We start from the raw sequence: 13,994 nt of genomic DNA, 5'->3' as shown, positions 1-13,994 counted from the left end.
TCAAATTTTGTCTTTGTTACTTAATTCTGTGATCTTGGAAAAACAAATTATCCTCTCTGAGCTATTATTTATTCATCTGTAAAGTAAGTTTGTTATATCAAAACACATGAATCTGTGGTGGGATTCACTGTTACTAATAGTGAAATTAATAGCTACTGGTTGCTGAGCACACCCTATAAGTCAGACACTGTACATGTCAACACTAGGTCATATAATCCTCACAACAATCCCCCAACGTTGGTATATTTTTGTAGTCTGTATTTTTCAGATGGGAACACTCACGTTTAGAGAGGTCAGAAAACCTGTCCCCAAAATCATGGCTAGCAATTAGTGGAGCTAGGCCTCAAACTCAGCCCAGCAGCTTAGCCATCACGGTCCAATTGAGAAGAGATACATAAGAACATGGACACTTCCTGGCATGTAGTGGTCATTTTTATTATGATTATCCATTACACAGAGGTTTCCTCCAGAATCACAGGGTTCTAATCTACTTTTGTCATATATTTTAAATAATTATGGTATTTTAAGACTTGTGATCCACTTGACTCAAAAATTATGCAGTGAGTGCTCACCATGAAGAGAGATGGTTTTTGTTTTGTGTCTCTTTTTTTTACTCTCCTTTTCTCTCTATCCTCCCTCTCCCTCTATATTTCTCCACCTCTGTTATTCCTCCTCCATCATTTGCCCCCTATCCTGTCTCTTCCTTCTTCATTCAGACTTCCTATTTCTTGTCTCACCAACTTTGCTTCAACAAAGAATTAGTGACACACAATCTTATTGCTTGCCTTAGAAAGGTTTTTTTGTTTTTTTTTTTCAAGAAGCTACTATTTCACAATTCAGAACCCACCATATTTCAAGGCAGAGCAAAGGCTAAGCATTCTATTCTGAAGCTAAATATACTACTCTCTAGCAGTCGCTGAGCAACCTGGAATAGCACTTCCTCATTTATTCCTAGTGTTGATAGAGAGAAATAAGCTTAAATGGCTATCCCCTGAAGTGGTAGAAGAGCATCTTGAGTTGCTAGATCAGGCCTTTTCATTTAAGAGCCACTTTCTAATAGGGGTAATTTAAAAATAACACATATACTCATCTGAGATTATAGGTTGTCCCATTTGTGCAAAAAGATTGCTTCTAAAGACAGATGGATCTCATCCTCTTGATAATTAATGAGCCAATCTCCAGAGACAAACCATTCTTTCTGACTGGGCCTTCCATTCTGATAGCTTTATAGACTGGTAATTGCTAATTGGGCTCACTCCCAAGTCCCTACCTGTTTGCCTTGCTGTTTCAAACACTATCTACCCAGACCAGGAGTTTGTAGAATCTGAAATTCAGTTCACAACAATAGTCATCTGAGATTGAAATTCTTTCTATGAGGATAAGTGTAAGCTAACATATTTGGTATCTTTGTGTAATAAATTCCTATTTAGAAGTTTGAGTGGATTTTCAAGTCACATTCCTATTAGTGCTCTTCTAATTAAGGTAGATAGATAGCCTAGTAGGAGATTGTAACTGCTTTTCCATTTGCTCTTTCTCTCTTGAAGCACAACAGAGCCATTGATAGTCTTCCAGTGCAAATTCAGCCTTGGAAATATATGTTTCCATAATAAAAGGGGGGCCACCGGGATGCAAAGCCGGGAAGAAGTCTCCCAGGAGATGACACAGGTAACGCTTTCTGGCTCCTGAAGAAAATCTCCTGTGTCTGGAGTTGTGGTGCAGCCTCTGTCCCTGATAAGAGAGGACTTGAGAGAAAGCTTTGCTGGCTGACCCTGGTCACGGGGCTTTGCTTGGTATCTTTTGTGTGTCCTTCAGAAGCTGCAGACTATTCTAGCGACCCCTGTTAAAAGCTGTCACAGATACTTCTCCCACGGTAGTCAAAGAAATGCTGTCTCAGCCTCTATTCTTTCCACTTGAGTGTAAAATGTGGTATGAAATGGATCTCTCTTTCATTCATTATTTAGGGATATCAGCACATTTGGAGCCTTGCTGTAGCCCCGTTCTTTGATAGTGCGTATCATTTCCGTGTAGCTGCACCGGTAAATTTTCTTTTTTTTTTTTTTTTCAATTTATTTTTACTTTTAGTGAGAAAGAAATGGATTAAATAGATAGAAAAAACACTTTAGCTACATTCTTACATTGTTTTCTTTTTTTCTCCTGTTCTGACAGGACTTAGCTGACTGTTCAACGGACCCTTATTTTGCTGGAATATTCTTTACAGATTATTTTTTCTACTTCTACCGACGCTGTACCTAATTTATTCACATTTGGTTGGGGACCTTACCAAAGAAAAATACTCAGAAGTAGAGTTAACAGAAATGTATTATCTCTTGCAACTTCTTTTTTCTTTTGTAAAACATTTACATTTATTGCCAAAGGACTTTTTGAGGATTTGACTTCCAAGAGTTTTAAGTCATTAATGAGGAGAATAAAGTATGTGCTGAAACTTGAGGTAATGTGGTGTTTGATTTTGCCATGACAATGAAGAAAATATTTCCTAGAGTTAACATCACCACAGGATTTGAAAATACTGCTCTTGATATCAAGGAGGGTCAAAACAGACAGGTCTAATTTTATTTTGTCTTAACGTATTTAAGAACTTTTAAGAAAAACAAAAGGGGCCTCCCCAGTGGCACAGGGGGTAAAGTCTTAGCACTATCAAGCTATCACTATTGCCCGCCACTGCAGCAGAGTTCGATCTCTCTGCTAGGGAGCTGACCCACATGATGTAGCAGACCTCTCCTGTCTCCCCTGCTAGTCCCCTCAGCAGTGTGTTTCAGTAAATCTGCCTGTTCTGCTCCCCACTTTGTCTCTGGTGAATCCTCTCACCCCTCCCCAACACCCTCTGGTCTATACCCCTGTTCTTGTATGTATAAATAAATAGTCCTTTTAAAAAGGCCCGTTACAGTCACATCAGCTTGGACCCACTAAATGTAGACTCTTGAGAATATATAATATGGGGTGGAGGTTTGTATCTGATGCTGAATTCACATGTACAGACTATTGCTATGTGTTTGTGTGTGTGTTGGGTCCCACAGACACTTGAGTACAGGTGCAGCTGCAGGAACAAGTCGGTTCCTTTAGAGTGAGAAGGTAATATGAGTCCAAAGAATAGCATGTTCATTAATTACATTTTTTAAAAGATTTATTTATTTATGCATACAAGACCTGGGGTACAGGCCAGAAGTATGGGGGATGAGTGGGGAACAGAACAGGCAGATCAACCAAAATACACTGCTGAGGGGGAACAGCGGGTGGGTCAGGAGAGGTCTGCTGTGCCATGTGGGTAGCTCCCTGGCCAGGGATCGAAATCATGCTGCAGTGGCTGCGGAAAGCTTCATAGGTTGTGTCTTAACCCCTTGCACCCACCAGGGAGGCCCTAATTACATTTTTAAGTTTATTAAGAGCAGTTCACATGTTGAAGTCCTCAGTGCTAAAGCTGATAGACTTTGAGGTGGGGCAGGATCCACACCACCCATGTTGGTAGGGGTCTTCTTGTTCTCGGCTTAGTATGTATGATCATTCTTACATAAGGCTAATGGCACCAGATATCCAGGGGACATGCCACGTGCATCTTGGTTTTACCAAGATCAACAGAGTTATGTGTGGAGCACAATTACAAGTTAATACACATGAAGAAATAATGGGGAAACTGGAAACTGGCCTTCTTCCCAGGGGATTGCAATTACTGGAGTCACTTTGTTTTCCTACAGTACAAAATGTAGCTTACTAATGAATTGTATTTAAGAGAAATAACTGCTACTCTACTTTGCCCTGTTTGGTGGACACTAAACTCTTTGTGTGGTGGGATATGTCATCTTGTGAATCATTAGCTTGTGATAAATCTTCTGAGGTGACCCAGACAATCTAGACCCAGAGATTTACATTGGTTTGCCAGTTGTTATTGCTTCTATTTTTTTGTTTTGTATTTTTGTTTTTCCTCTACATGTGAGGGGGTTCTCTTACAGGGCATTAAGCACCATCTCCACTGTTTACTGCTGAATTAGCTTTGGATGCTTCTACCTGGCTGATAGGTCTGCCCTCCCCAACTTAGAGTGGCCAAAAACCCTCCAGCTAGAGCGTATCAAGCATGTCTTCTATTGTATGTATTCCAATGTTTTGACAACTTGCTGACTTGGAAGGACTGCGCCTCCCAAGGTTTGTCAGTTCCTAAATATAGTAAGCAATTTACCTGTGAGTGCTTTGAAAAAACAAACCAACCAATACAGGACCCACACCCAAAACCTCCTCTACTATGTCCTCACATTCCTGGCCATTATAGTGATGCAATGAACATAGGTGTGCATATATCCCTTCCAATTAGTGTTTTTGCTTACTTTGGATCAATAGCTAGGAGTGGAACTGCTGGATCATTTAGCACATCTATTTTTAATATTTTGAGAAACCTACTGTTTTCCAGGGGGGCTAAGCTAGTCTACAGTCCCACCAACAGTGAATGAATGTTCCTTTTTCCCCACGTTCTCATCAGCGCATGTTGTTTATCTTTTTGATATGTATACCCCGCCCTTACATGCAGTCCTGGCCACTATCCTCCTGCCTTAATACCTGTGAGCCCTGCCTTGCTTGTTCCTTCCTACAGAAACCACAACAAAGACTCTTGTCCACTGTTTCTCCCCCTCTCCCTCCTAATTGACCCTAATATTTCCCAGTGTATTCCCCAAAGCACAGCATACCCCTTCTTGGGAATGCTGGGCAACAAACTATCTTTTTAATGGTGATCATCACCTGATTAATTGGCTATTTTATACCTCAAATTTTCTGTTAATATACTATATTTTAGAGCATGGAGATTTAAGTCACTCTAGTTTTAAGTAACAGGACTATTAAATGGCTGGCCTTTCCTTATCTTACTCTTGACCCATGTGATATTTTATTTTTTTTAATTTTTTTTAAGATTTATTTATTTATTTATACAAGCACTGGGTACAGTCAGAAGTGCGGGAGGGTGAGAGAATTCATCAGAGTCAGAGTGGAGAGCAGAGCAGGCAGACTGATGAAACACACTGCTGAGGGGAGCAGCAGGCAGCAGGAGAGGTCTGCGCGCCATGCGGGAACCTCACCCCATGGCCAGGGATGGAACTGGCGCTGCAGAGGCTGTGGGCAGCTTCGCAACCCAGTGCTCAACCACTGCGCCACTAGGGAGGCCCATGTGATATTTTAATTTATGACAAGAAATATATATTGGGTCACTTTTCCACTGTTCTTGACACAGGTCTTATAATCCTTGAAATTTCTTTAGTGCTGAGAAAAACAAAGGAAACTTGTGTTATGTTAATAAGGTGACTTTGGGACCACATGTAAGGGTGGGATATACATATCAAAGATAAACAACACGTGCTGGTGAGAATGTGGAGAAAAAGTAACACTCATTCACTGTTGGGAATATAGAGGCTAGCTTAGCCTCTCTGGAAACAGTTGGTTTCTGAAAGTATTAAAAATAGATCTGCTAGGGCCTCACCGGTGGTGGGAGTTGAGCACAGCACTGTGAAGCTGTCTGCAGCCTCTGCAGCACTGGTTTGATTCCTGGCCAGCCAGGGAGATACCCACATGGCGTGGCAGACCTCTCCTGTCTTGCCTACTGCTCACCTCAGCGGAGTCTTTCGGACCTTCTGCATGTTCTGCTCCCTGCTCCATCTCTGGTGAATCCTCTCATCCTCCCACACCTCTGGCCTGTACCCCAGTACTTGTATAAATAAATAAATCTTAAAAAAAAATAGATCTGCTAAATGATCCAGCAATTCCACTCCCAGATATCTACCCAAAGAAAGCAAAAGCACTAATTTGAAGGGATAAATGCACACCTATGTTCATTGCATCACTATTTATAATAGCCAAGCTATGAAAAAACCTAAGTACCCAAGGACAGAGGAGTCAATAAAGATGTGATGTGTGCACACAATAGAATACTGCTCAGTTATAACAAAGAGAAACTCTTGCCACTTGCCTCAACATGGTTAGAACTGGAAGGCATAATGTGAAGCAAAATAAGTCAGAAGGGAAAGACAGATACTGCTTACATGTGAAATATAAAGAATCAAAACAAAGGGTAAGACAAAACCAAATCAATAAGAAATGCTAGAAATGTAACCATACAATCGAGGCTTCTAGACAGGGAGTGGGGGAGAAGAGATGAAAATGTGGAAGGCACCCAAGGACTATGGTGGTGGAGTTAGGGTGCCTTGGTGGTGGGGTGGGGTGTGGTTACATACATCTGAAGGAGTATGCGCTTATACCTCTGAATCATATGCAGGGTTCTAGTGTTTTGAAGCCAATGTTACTTCAAAAAGAAAGGTGGGGGAGGGTAGTGGCTGTTTGGCAGGACAATCAACCATGTGATTAGAGAGGTTGGAACTCCCAGTCCCAATCCCCAGACCTCTGAGGATAGAAGAAGAGCTAGAGATTGAGTCCAATCACCAGTGGTCAAAGATTTAATCAACCACGCTTATGCAATGAAACCTCCATAAAAATCCAAAGGCCTGGGTTTGGATTGCTTCCAGGTGAGTGAACACTTGGAGATTTGGAGAGAATAGCAGTCCTCAGAAAAGGCATGGAAACTCTGCACCCTTTCCTCACATCTTGCCCCATGCATCTTTTCATTTGGCTGCTCCTGAGCTATTCACTTTTATAATAAGCTGGCAGTCTAATAAGTAAATATTTCAGAAGCATAAGTGATAACTATGGGCTTACAATTGGCACTTGAAGTGTGTGTATGTGCGTATGTTTCACAGTCTTGTTCTCAACTGCAATGTCAAATTCTTGTTGAGTTATAGCAACTGGCTTATAGCTCCCATGCCTCATGTCTTAGCAGTAGTGCTAATCTCTTGCTATGCAGTCCAAGTATAATGGACTTAAGGAGCACTTGAGCTGAATGCCCAAGGAGCTCTTTGAGGAGCGTGCTTATGGAGGCAAAAGTAGTGTGGCTATGTTGCTTTATGCAAATGTGGTTTTCAGTCAGTACAATTCTAATTAGTGGAAAGTTTATCAAGTGGTGAGTCTTCATATTTCAATTCTGGCCAGTTCATTTTCTGAACTGTGCTGTGGTCTGCACTTGGCACATGCCTGGTGACTATAGAGGCCTGGAACCAGGTCTTCAACAGCCTTTGGCTCTGTTCCATTGTTACTGTTATTCCATGTTCGTTTTACATTTTTGTTTTATTTATCATTGTAAGAATGACTGTTCAACTCATGGAATCTGATGCCCTCTCCAGGTAGATAGCCTCTGAATTGCTTTGAATTGTGTGATATCCAGCTGGTGCCTGAGAATTGCTTGGTGGTACAGGGGGAAGATTCCCCTTACCTCATGATGAGAATTGTGGTCCCAAAACCCCTGTTAGCCTGTGAATCAATTGGATTTTATTTTTTACCCAGACAATGTTAGTCAATGATGTACCTTTCTCTTCCTTATTTTCAAATATTATGAAACATGTGCCATGTGGATGGAAATTTGAGAAACCAACTTTTAAGAAAGGACATAGTCTTTACTCTCACAGAAAACATTTTGAAATAAAATTATTGACACAAATGTTATTTAACCTATTAGAAACTGCGACTTTAGAACCAAACTGTCCTTTTGCCTTGAATTCAATTCCTGACCTTTTCTGAGTATCCTTAGGCAGGGCACCTCACTTTTGTAAGCTTTGATTTCCTCATCTTTAGAGTTTGTGAGTATCTACAAGAGATAGGATCAAGTAAGATAAAAAAAATATGTCAAGCACAGATATACTTTAAATAAATATAAGCTATTATTGTTATACCCACACAGAACAAAATGATTATAAAGATTACAGTGGGATTATAAAAGGATTGAGTAACTAAACACATCTACACTGAGGTATTTTCATTAACTGTAAAAACCACACTGAAGATAGAATACATGCATATATATTACAAAATGTTTGTTTTTTCTGTACTATACTTGGAAAACTGTTTTCCCTTTTACTAAATGTATAACCCTCATAGAAAAATTTAACAAGATAGCTAATTCTTGGGAGTTGTATTTCAGGATTCTTTCAATTTCTTAGACTCAAATTCAACTTGGTTCTCTGAGTTGTAGTATCAGCCTGTCCTGGCATGACCTATGTCTAGATCCTATAGTTGGCACTCACTTTTAAAATAGCACCCCACATGCTTGGTGTGGGAGAGACTCCATTAATTTCATTCTTCCACTGGCAAAGGAATGCTTGTCAGCAGCAGAATTACAAGAGTTCTTTTTAGCACATAAATCCCATGTTCTTATTCAGATACTTATGTTCAGGACAATATGGAGATTTTAAATATATATAGTAGTTCAGCAATGTTGTCTCTTAGGATATTTCTGTAAAAGAAATTCTGGTTTCCTATTAAATCCCATTTAAAAGGTAGATGTCTCCCCCCTCCCCCCCCCCCCAGAAAACTTAACTACAGGTGATCATGTTGAAAATCTCCAGAAAAAAGGATTTACAAGAGTGGACCTGTGGTAATCTGTAGCATCCTAGAATTAGTTAAACTTGTAGGAGAATAGACTTTGGTAGACCATTTTTTTAGTATTGCAACGCTTTTCCAGTTGTGAAATGTCCTCTATGGACCATGTTATTTCAGGCCAAAAGATTTTTCTTTATGCCAGAGAATTATCTGAATATTCCCAAATTCAAGTAATTAAAATGTCAATTAAGACTCTTCCGTGGCTTCCCTGGTGACACAAGGGGTTAAGTGTCAGAACTATGAAGTTATCTGCAGCCTCTCTAGCACCAGCTCGATTCCCGGCCGGCCAGGGAGGTGACCCATATGGCACAGCAGACCTCTCCTGTCTTGCCCGCTGCTCCCCTCCGCAGCATATTTCAGTCAGTCTATTTGTTCTGCTCCCCACTCTGTCTCTGGTGAGTCCTCTCACCCCCTGCATCTCTGGCTTGCACCCCAGCTCTTGTATGCATAAATAAGCAAATCTTAAAAAAAAAAAAAAAAAGACTCTTCCTCCAAAACCTATAACCCTGGTCTAATCCTGAGAAAAACAGGAAGCAAATTCCAACTGGAGATATTCCACAAAATAGTTGATCAGTACCCCTCAAAATTACAAAGTTAGGAAAAACATGGAAATTCTGAGAAACAGTTATAGCCAAAGGCTGATTAATAAACGTAAAGAGACGTGATGATTAAATATAACGTGGTTTCATGGATGGGACCCTGGAACTGAAAAAAGATAGTAGTTAAAAATGAGAGAAATATGAGTAAAGTATGAACATTAATTAATAATATTGTACCAATGTTGGTTCATTGATTGTGACAGATATGCTAAGGTGTTATTAATAGGAGGAACTAGATACGGAGTTTTTGAGAACTCTGTGTTAGCTTCATGATCTTTCTATAATTCTCTATATGCTCTGTATTAAAAAAACATTTAAAAAATCAGAAAAAGAAATGGATACGTAAGAGTTGGGCTGAAATGTCACCTGCTGCCACCAGGTGCCATTTTTGATAATGTAGACTAAGTTCAAGTCTGAAATATAGGTATCACTTAAAGCCTCAGGTGATTCAAAGAATCCTAATTCAGGGCCTCCCCTGGTGGCACAGCGCTTGAGCGCTGGGCTGTGACGCTGTCCGGAGCCTCTGCGGCACCGATTTGATCCCCGGCCGCCGGCGAGGGTCCCACATGGCGTGCAGACCTCTCCTGCCATGCCCGCTGCTCCCCTCAGCAGTGTATTTCGTTGGTCTGCCTGTTCTGTTCCCCACTCTGGCTCTGGTGAATTCTCTCACCCTCCCGTGCTTCTGACTGTACCCAGTGCTTGTATAAATAAATAAATAAATCTTAAAAAAAAAAGAAAAGAAAAAAGAAAATACATTAAAAAAAAGAATCCTAATTCCCTACTTTGTCAATTATTTGTCAGAATCTGTAAATTCATATAATTAATTCCCAAATTTAACATAAAACATAATATAATCATTTAACAGACCAACAGAATTCCTTAATAAAGGAACTCAAACAAAATTTTGAAAACATCAAACCACAAAAATTCACTTAAAATAATTGTCATGTGTATGTTCAACCTCTAACATTTTAAATATAAAAAACAAGTTGTAGCCTTTTTAATGTAACTCTTTCTAATTTTATTTCTTTTTATCTATACAACTTTTAGAATTTTGGCTTTAGTGGCAGATCCCTAACAACACATTATTAAGTCATGAAAACAGAGATCTTCAAGTTAAAAGCAAAATAAAACAAAACAAAAAGACCTACCCATTCTGGTGGCAGCTTACAAATCACTTTCATAAACCTCTCACTAATGCTTACAATATCCTTGTCATGTTGGGACTGAGGGGAGTTATTCATATTTGCCCATTCTTCAGATAAGGAAACTGAGGCACAGAGAAGTTGAACAAGGATAAGAGGCAAGCCACCTTTTCTGGTGCTGCATTTCATCCTTTTCCATTATATTACATATCTTACTCATCAAAGACTGCTGTCTTACTCATTAAAGACTGGATGGCTTAGACAGGAATTTCTTTCTCACGGTTCTGGAAACTGAAGCCCTGCAAGCTCCGTGTGTGGTAAGTGCTCTATCACCTTCTAACTGTGTCCTCGCCTGACCTTTCCTCTGTGCAGACAGGTAGGATGAGAGAGGGGGAGAAGAGAGACTGACCCCATCCCTATCTCATCTAAACCTAATTCCTTCCCAAAGGCCCATTTCCAGATACCATCACATTGGAGATGGGGCTGCTACATGTGAATGCAATTCAGTGCGTAGCATTACATCACTCACCCCTTGCAAACTTTTCCTTTCTTCATGACTTTTTGGAATTTGCAAGAGACCACCAACTCAGAGATTCAGCACAGAGTGCTAACATATTAACGAATCTGGTAAATGATATTTACACTTACCAGGCCTTGACCATTGATTGGATGTATTAGAAACCATTTAGTCAGAAAACAGAATGGAGAGAGGCCAGGGACAGACATGAGTGGAATCCCCTGTAGCTGACCTCTAAGTTGCTTCCATTTATATTGCACCGGAACTCTGCAGCTCACTTAAGAATGCTAAATTACCAAGGCCTCCCTGGTGGCACTGAGCTTGAAGACACAGCGCTATCAAGCTATCACCAGTTAGAACCCTGGCCGGTCAGGGAGGTGACCCACATGGCACAGCAGACCTCTCCTGTCTCTCCCTCTGCTCCCTCAGCAGTGTATTTCAGTCAATCTGCCTGTTCTGCTCCCCACTCGGTCTCTGATGAATCCTCTCCCCCGACACCTCTGGCCTGCACCCCAGTTCTTGTATGCATAAATAAATAAATCTTTTTTAAAAAAAAGAATGCTAGATACCAACCTCACTACAAGGGATGCTCAAAAAATCTTCACTTGGCAACGTTAAAAGTGGTTTGACTTTCATTTTTTCAAGGACATGTGTCATTGGTTTTGTGTCTAATTCTAAAGAGCCAATTGAGTACTTTAGAAGCATCCAAGGATTTAGAATCTAGTGCCTTTTTTTTTTTTTTTTTTTTTTGGTGGGACCCTCGCCAGTGGCCAGGAATCGAACCGTCACTGCAGAGCCTGTGAGCAGCTTCGCAGCCCAGTGCTCAATCGCTGCGCCACCAGGGGAGGCCCGAATCTAGAGCATTTTTGATAAGCAGTTGTTTAATGCTTATAGAAGCACAGCTTCAGAGACCTCCACTTTACCAGCTGTGCTCAGCATACAATGCCTCTTGGCTGGGCTCTGTGAATGGGAAAGTCTCAGTCAGGTCTTAAAGACATATAATTAGAGAAAAAGACAGGTACCTAAGACCATAGCTTTAAGACTTCTTTTTTTTTTTTAATGTTCTACACAAATATAAAATGAAAGCACATTTTAGAAAGATTTTGATAACATCCTCATGAGAGTTTAGTTCTCAAGCCATTTTTAGCTGACCTCCTGTTAAAATGCAGAATAACTGGGAAGAGAACTAAACTCAGAGCCAGGAAACCTGGTCCCAACTCAACAGTTCACCACTGGTATGATCTTGGGAACTTCATTGAAATTTTCTGGGTTTCTTTTTCCCAGTTGCAAAATTGCACCTCTGTTAGGCCTGCGCACCTTGAAGGGTTATTATGAACATTAAATGAGATATTTACATAAAAGCTCTGTGAAAAGAAAGTCCCATAAGAATAAAAGAGTTATTAAAAGTGGTTCCTGGGAAGACATTATTTTGAATGAACAAATGAGAACTTGGAAATCATCACTTCTTTTTTGTGAGTTTCAGTCCATTATGTGCAGGATCAGTTACTTACAATTCCATTCACCAGCTTCTTCTCCTTGAGAACATGTTGCCTAGCACACATCGATGCCCAATCGACTTTCATTAAGTGAAAAATGTGTAAATTAGAAACGTTTCCTCTTACCTATCATGGAGCATGGTAAGTTGGCATACTCTATCAGACTGAATTGCTCTTTCTTGCACCATGATTTTTGTATTGTTACTGTTTGGAATAATAGGAGGATACTATTTTCTCCAAGCATATTTAAGACACTGTTAAATGACTTCCTATAGAACTGGGAAATCAAATGGCCTATTGTCCTTTAGAGGATTCCAGGCTTTAAATGTCAGCATGATATATTATTCATCATTTATATTTATGCTGCTGCCTTTTATTCTGTACAGCACAACTGCAGAAGTATCTAAATTAGTGGCAGATTAATTGCAAAACATTTAATGAGTATTTCATATTGTACCCAAACACTGAATGCATTATGACAGTAATTGGACTGCTGTTGTGTTTCCCTTGAAATGAATTGTAAGATCTCAGGCCCGTCATTCTGGACAATAATTGGAAAACATTTCCTTTTAGTGTGGACATTCTTGGCTCTCAGGAGCAGTCTCTGGAATTATTGATAGTAGGGAAGTTATTCAAGATTACGTTAAGAAGAAAAAGGTTCTTAATTTCTTCCTGGAGGGCCCCTTTACCTCTATGTCACATATTCTATTAAGAGTTCACACTCATTCCTTCACTCAAACATTTGTGGAGAACTTTCCAGGTGCCACACTCTCTATGGTGCTAGGGCACAAGGGAACATAGAATCATTTCTGACCTTTTGGAGACATCCACCATCTGGTGGACTAACCACACAGCCACACTGTTAGCCACGATGCAGTAGGAAGTGTCATAACCTTGGCATTGACATGGTGCTGGGAGAGGGTGGGGGAGGAGGGATAAATCCTGTCTCGGATAAATGAGAAAGAAGATGGAGGGAAAGAAAAGGAGAAGTCTCAAGCAAGAAAAGACAATGGAGTTATCTGCATTCAAAAGGACAGTAAAGATTTTTTGTCTTGTGGGTTTTTTTTAAAACAGAAATGGAAAAAAGTAGAAGTTGCTTATGAGTCCTTTCTTTTTAAGGAAGAAGGAATTTGATTTAAATGGACCAAGAACTGCAAAGTGAATAATTACCCCACCCACCTGAGCCAGCTCTTCTGCTAGCTTTGCTTATAAAAGGGGCACTCCTGTGTCTGAAAGACACCCCTTCTCTCCCTCAGCTCCAAGAGCCAACAGTCTTCCCAGGAGACTAAAAGAAACTGTGGGAAAACCAAAACATATGGGTGGTGCCTGGGATGACTCAGGAACTGGCAGGGGGAGTGTGGGTGGGGCCGCTGCGCCTCAGGACGGTGACTGACTCATCTGCAGGTACTGCTCTCTTTGTGCAGTGGACGAGGGCCAGATCTCTAGTATATGTTCCCAGGTCTTTTGGTCACTCTGCCCATTTTAAAAGACAGAGATGTTTCTTTCTAAAGATAGGTTACTTCTCACCTTGAAGTCTCAGGTGCTCAAGGTGGAAGAGCTGGGAGTATCTCTTCAAAGTCCTCCCAGACTACTGTCTTCTTTCTTTGGGTAACAGCATCCCCTGATTTTCTTCAGCAAACTCTCTTGCTCTAGGTTGCGATCTCCATGAATCAGGTGAGACCGTTACCACTCCCTCCTTCTGGAGAATAACCCAGTCTGAGGAAGGAAAACATTGCATCCCCTTGGCAACCATGGTTGG

General features: G+C 40.6%; 1 protein-coding gene across 1 annotated transcript in view; it reads left to right on the top strand.

The window, feature by feature from the left end:
- MYRFL (myelin regulatory factor like) overlaps positions 1 to 2,253 on the top strand; it is a gene marked incomplete at both ends in the record, with an annotated part of 100,329 nt that extends 98,076 nt beyond the window's left edge. The window contains 3 exons of the mRNA XM_084255983.1: positions 1,545 to 1,665; positions 1,962 to 2,036; positions 2,167 to 2,253. Coding sequence (XP_084112109.1) covers positions 1,545 to 1,665; positions 1,962 to 2,036; positions 2,167 to 2,253 — 283 coding nt within the window. The remainder of the gene's footprint in view (positions 1 to 1,544; positions 1,666 to 1,961; positions 2,037 to 2,166) is intronic.
- Positions 2,254 to 13,994: the final 11,741 nt, after the last annotated feature.

Source organism: Talpa europaea, assembly GCF_964194135.1.
Source record: "Talpa europaea genome assembly, chromosome: 15".
Taxonomy (NCBI): Eukaryota; Metazoa; Chordata; class Mammalia; order Eulipotyphla; family Talpidae; genus Talpa; species Talpa europaea.
The sequence above is the reverse complement of the archived record's forward strand: the minus strand, read 5'-3'. Positions and strand labels throughout refer to the sequence as shown.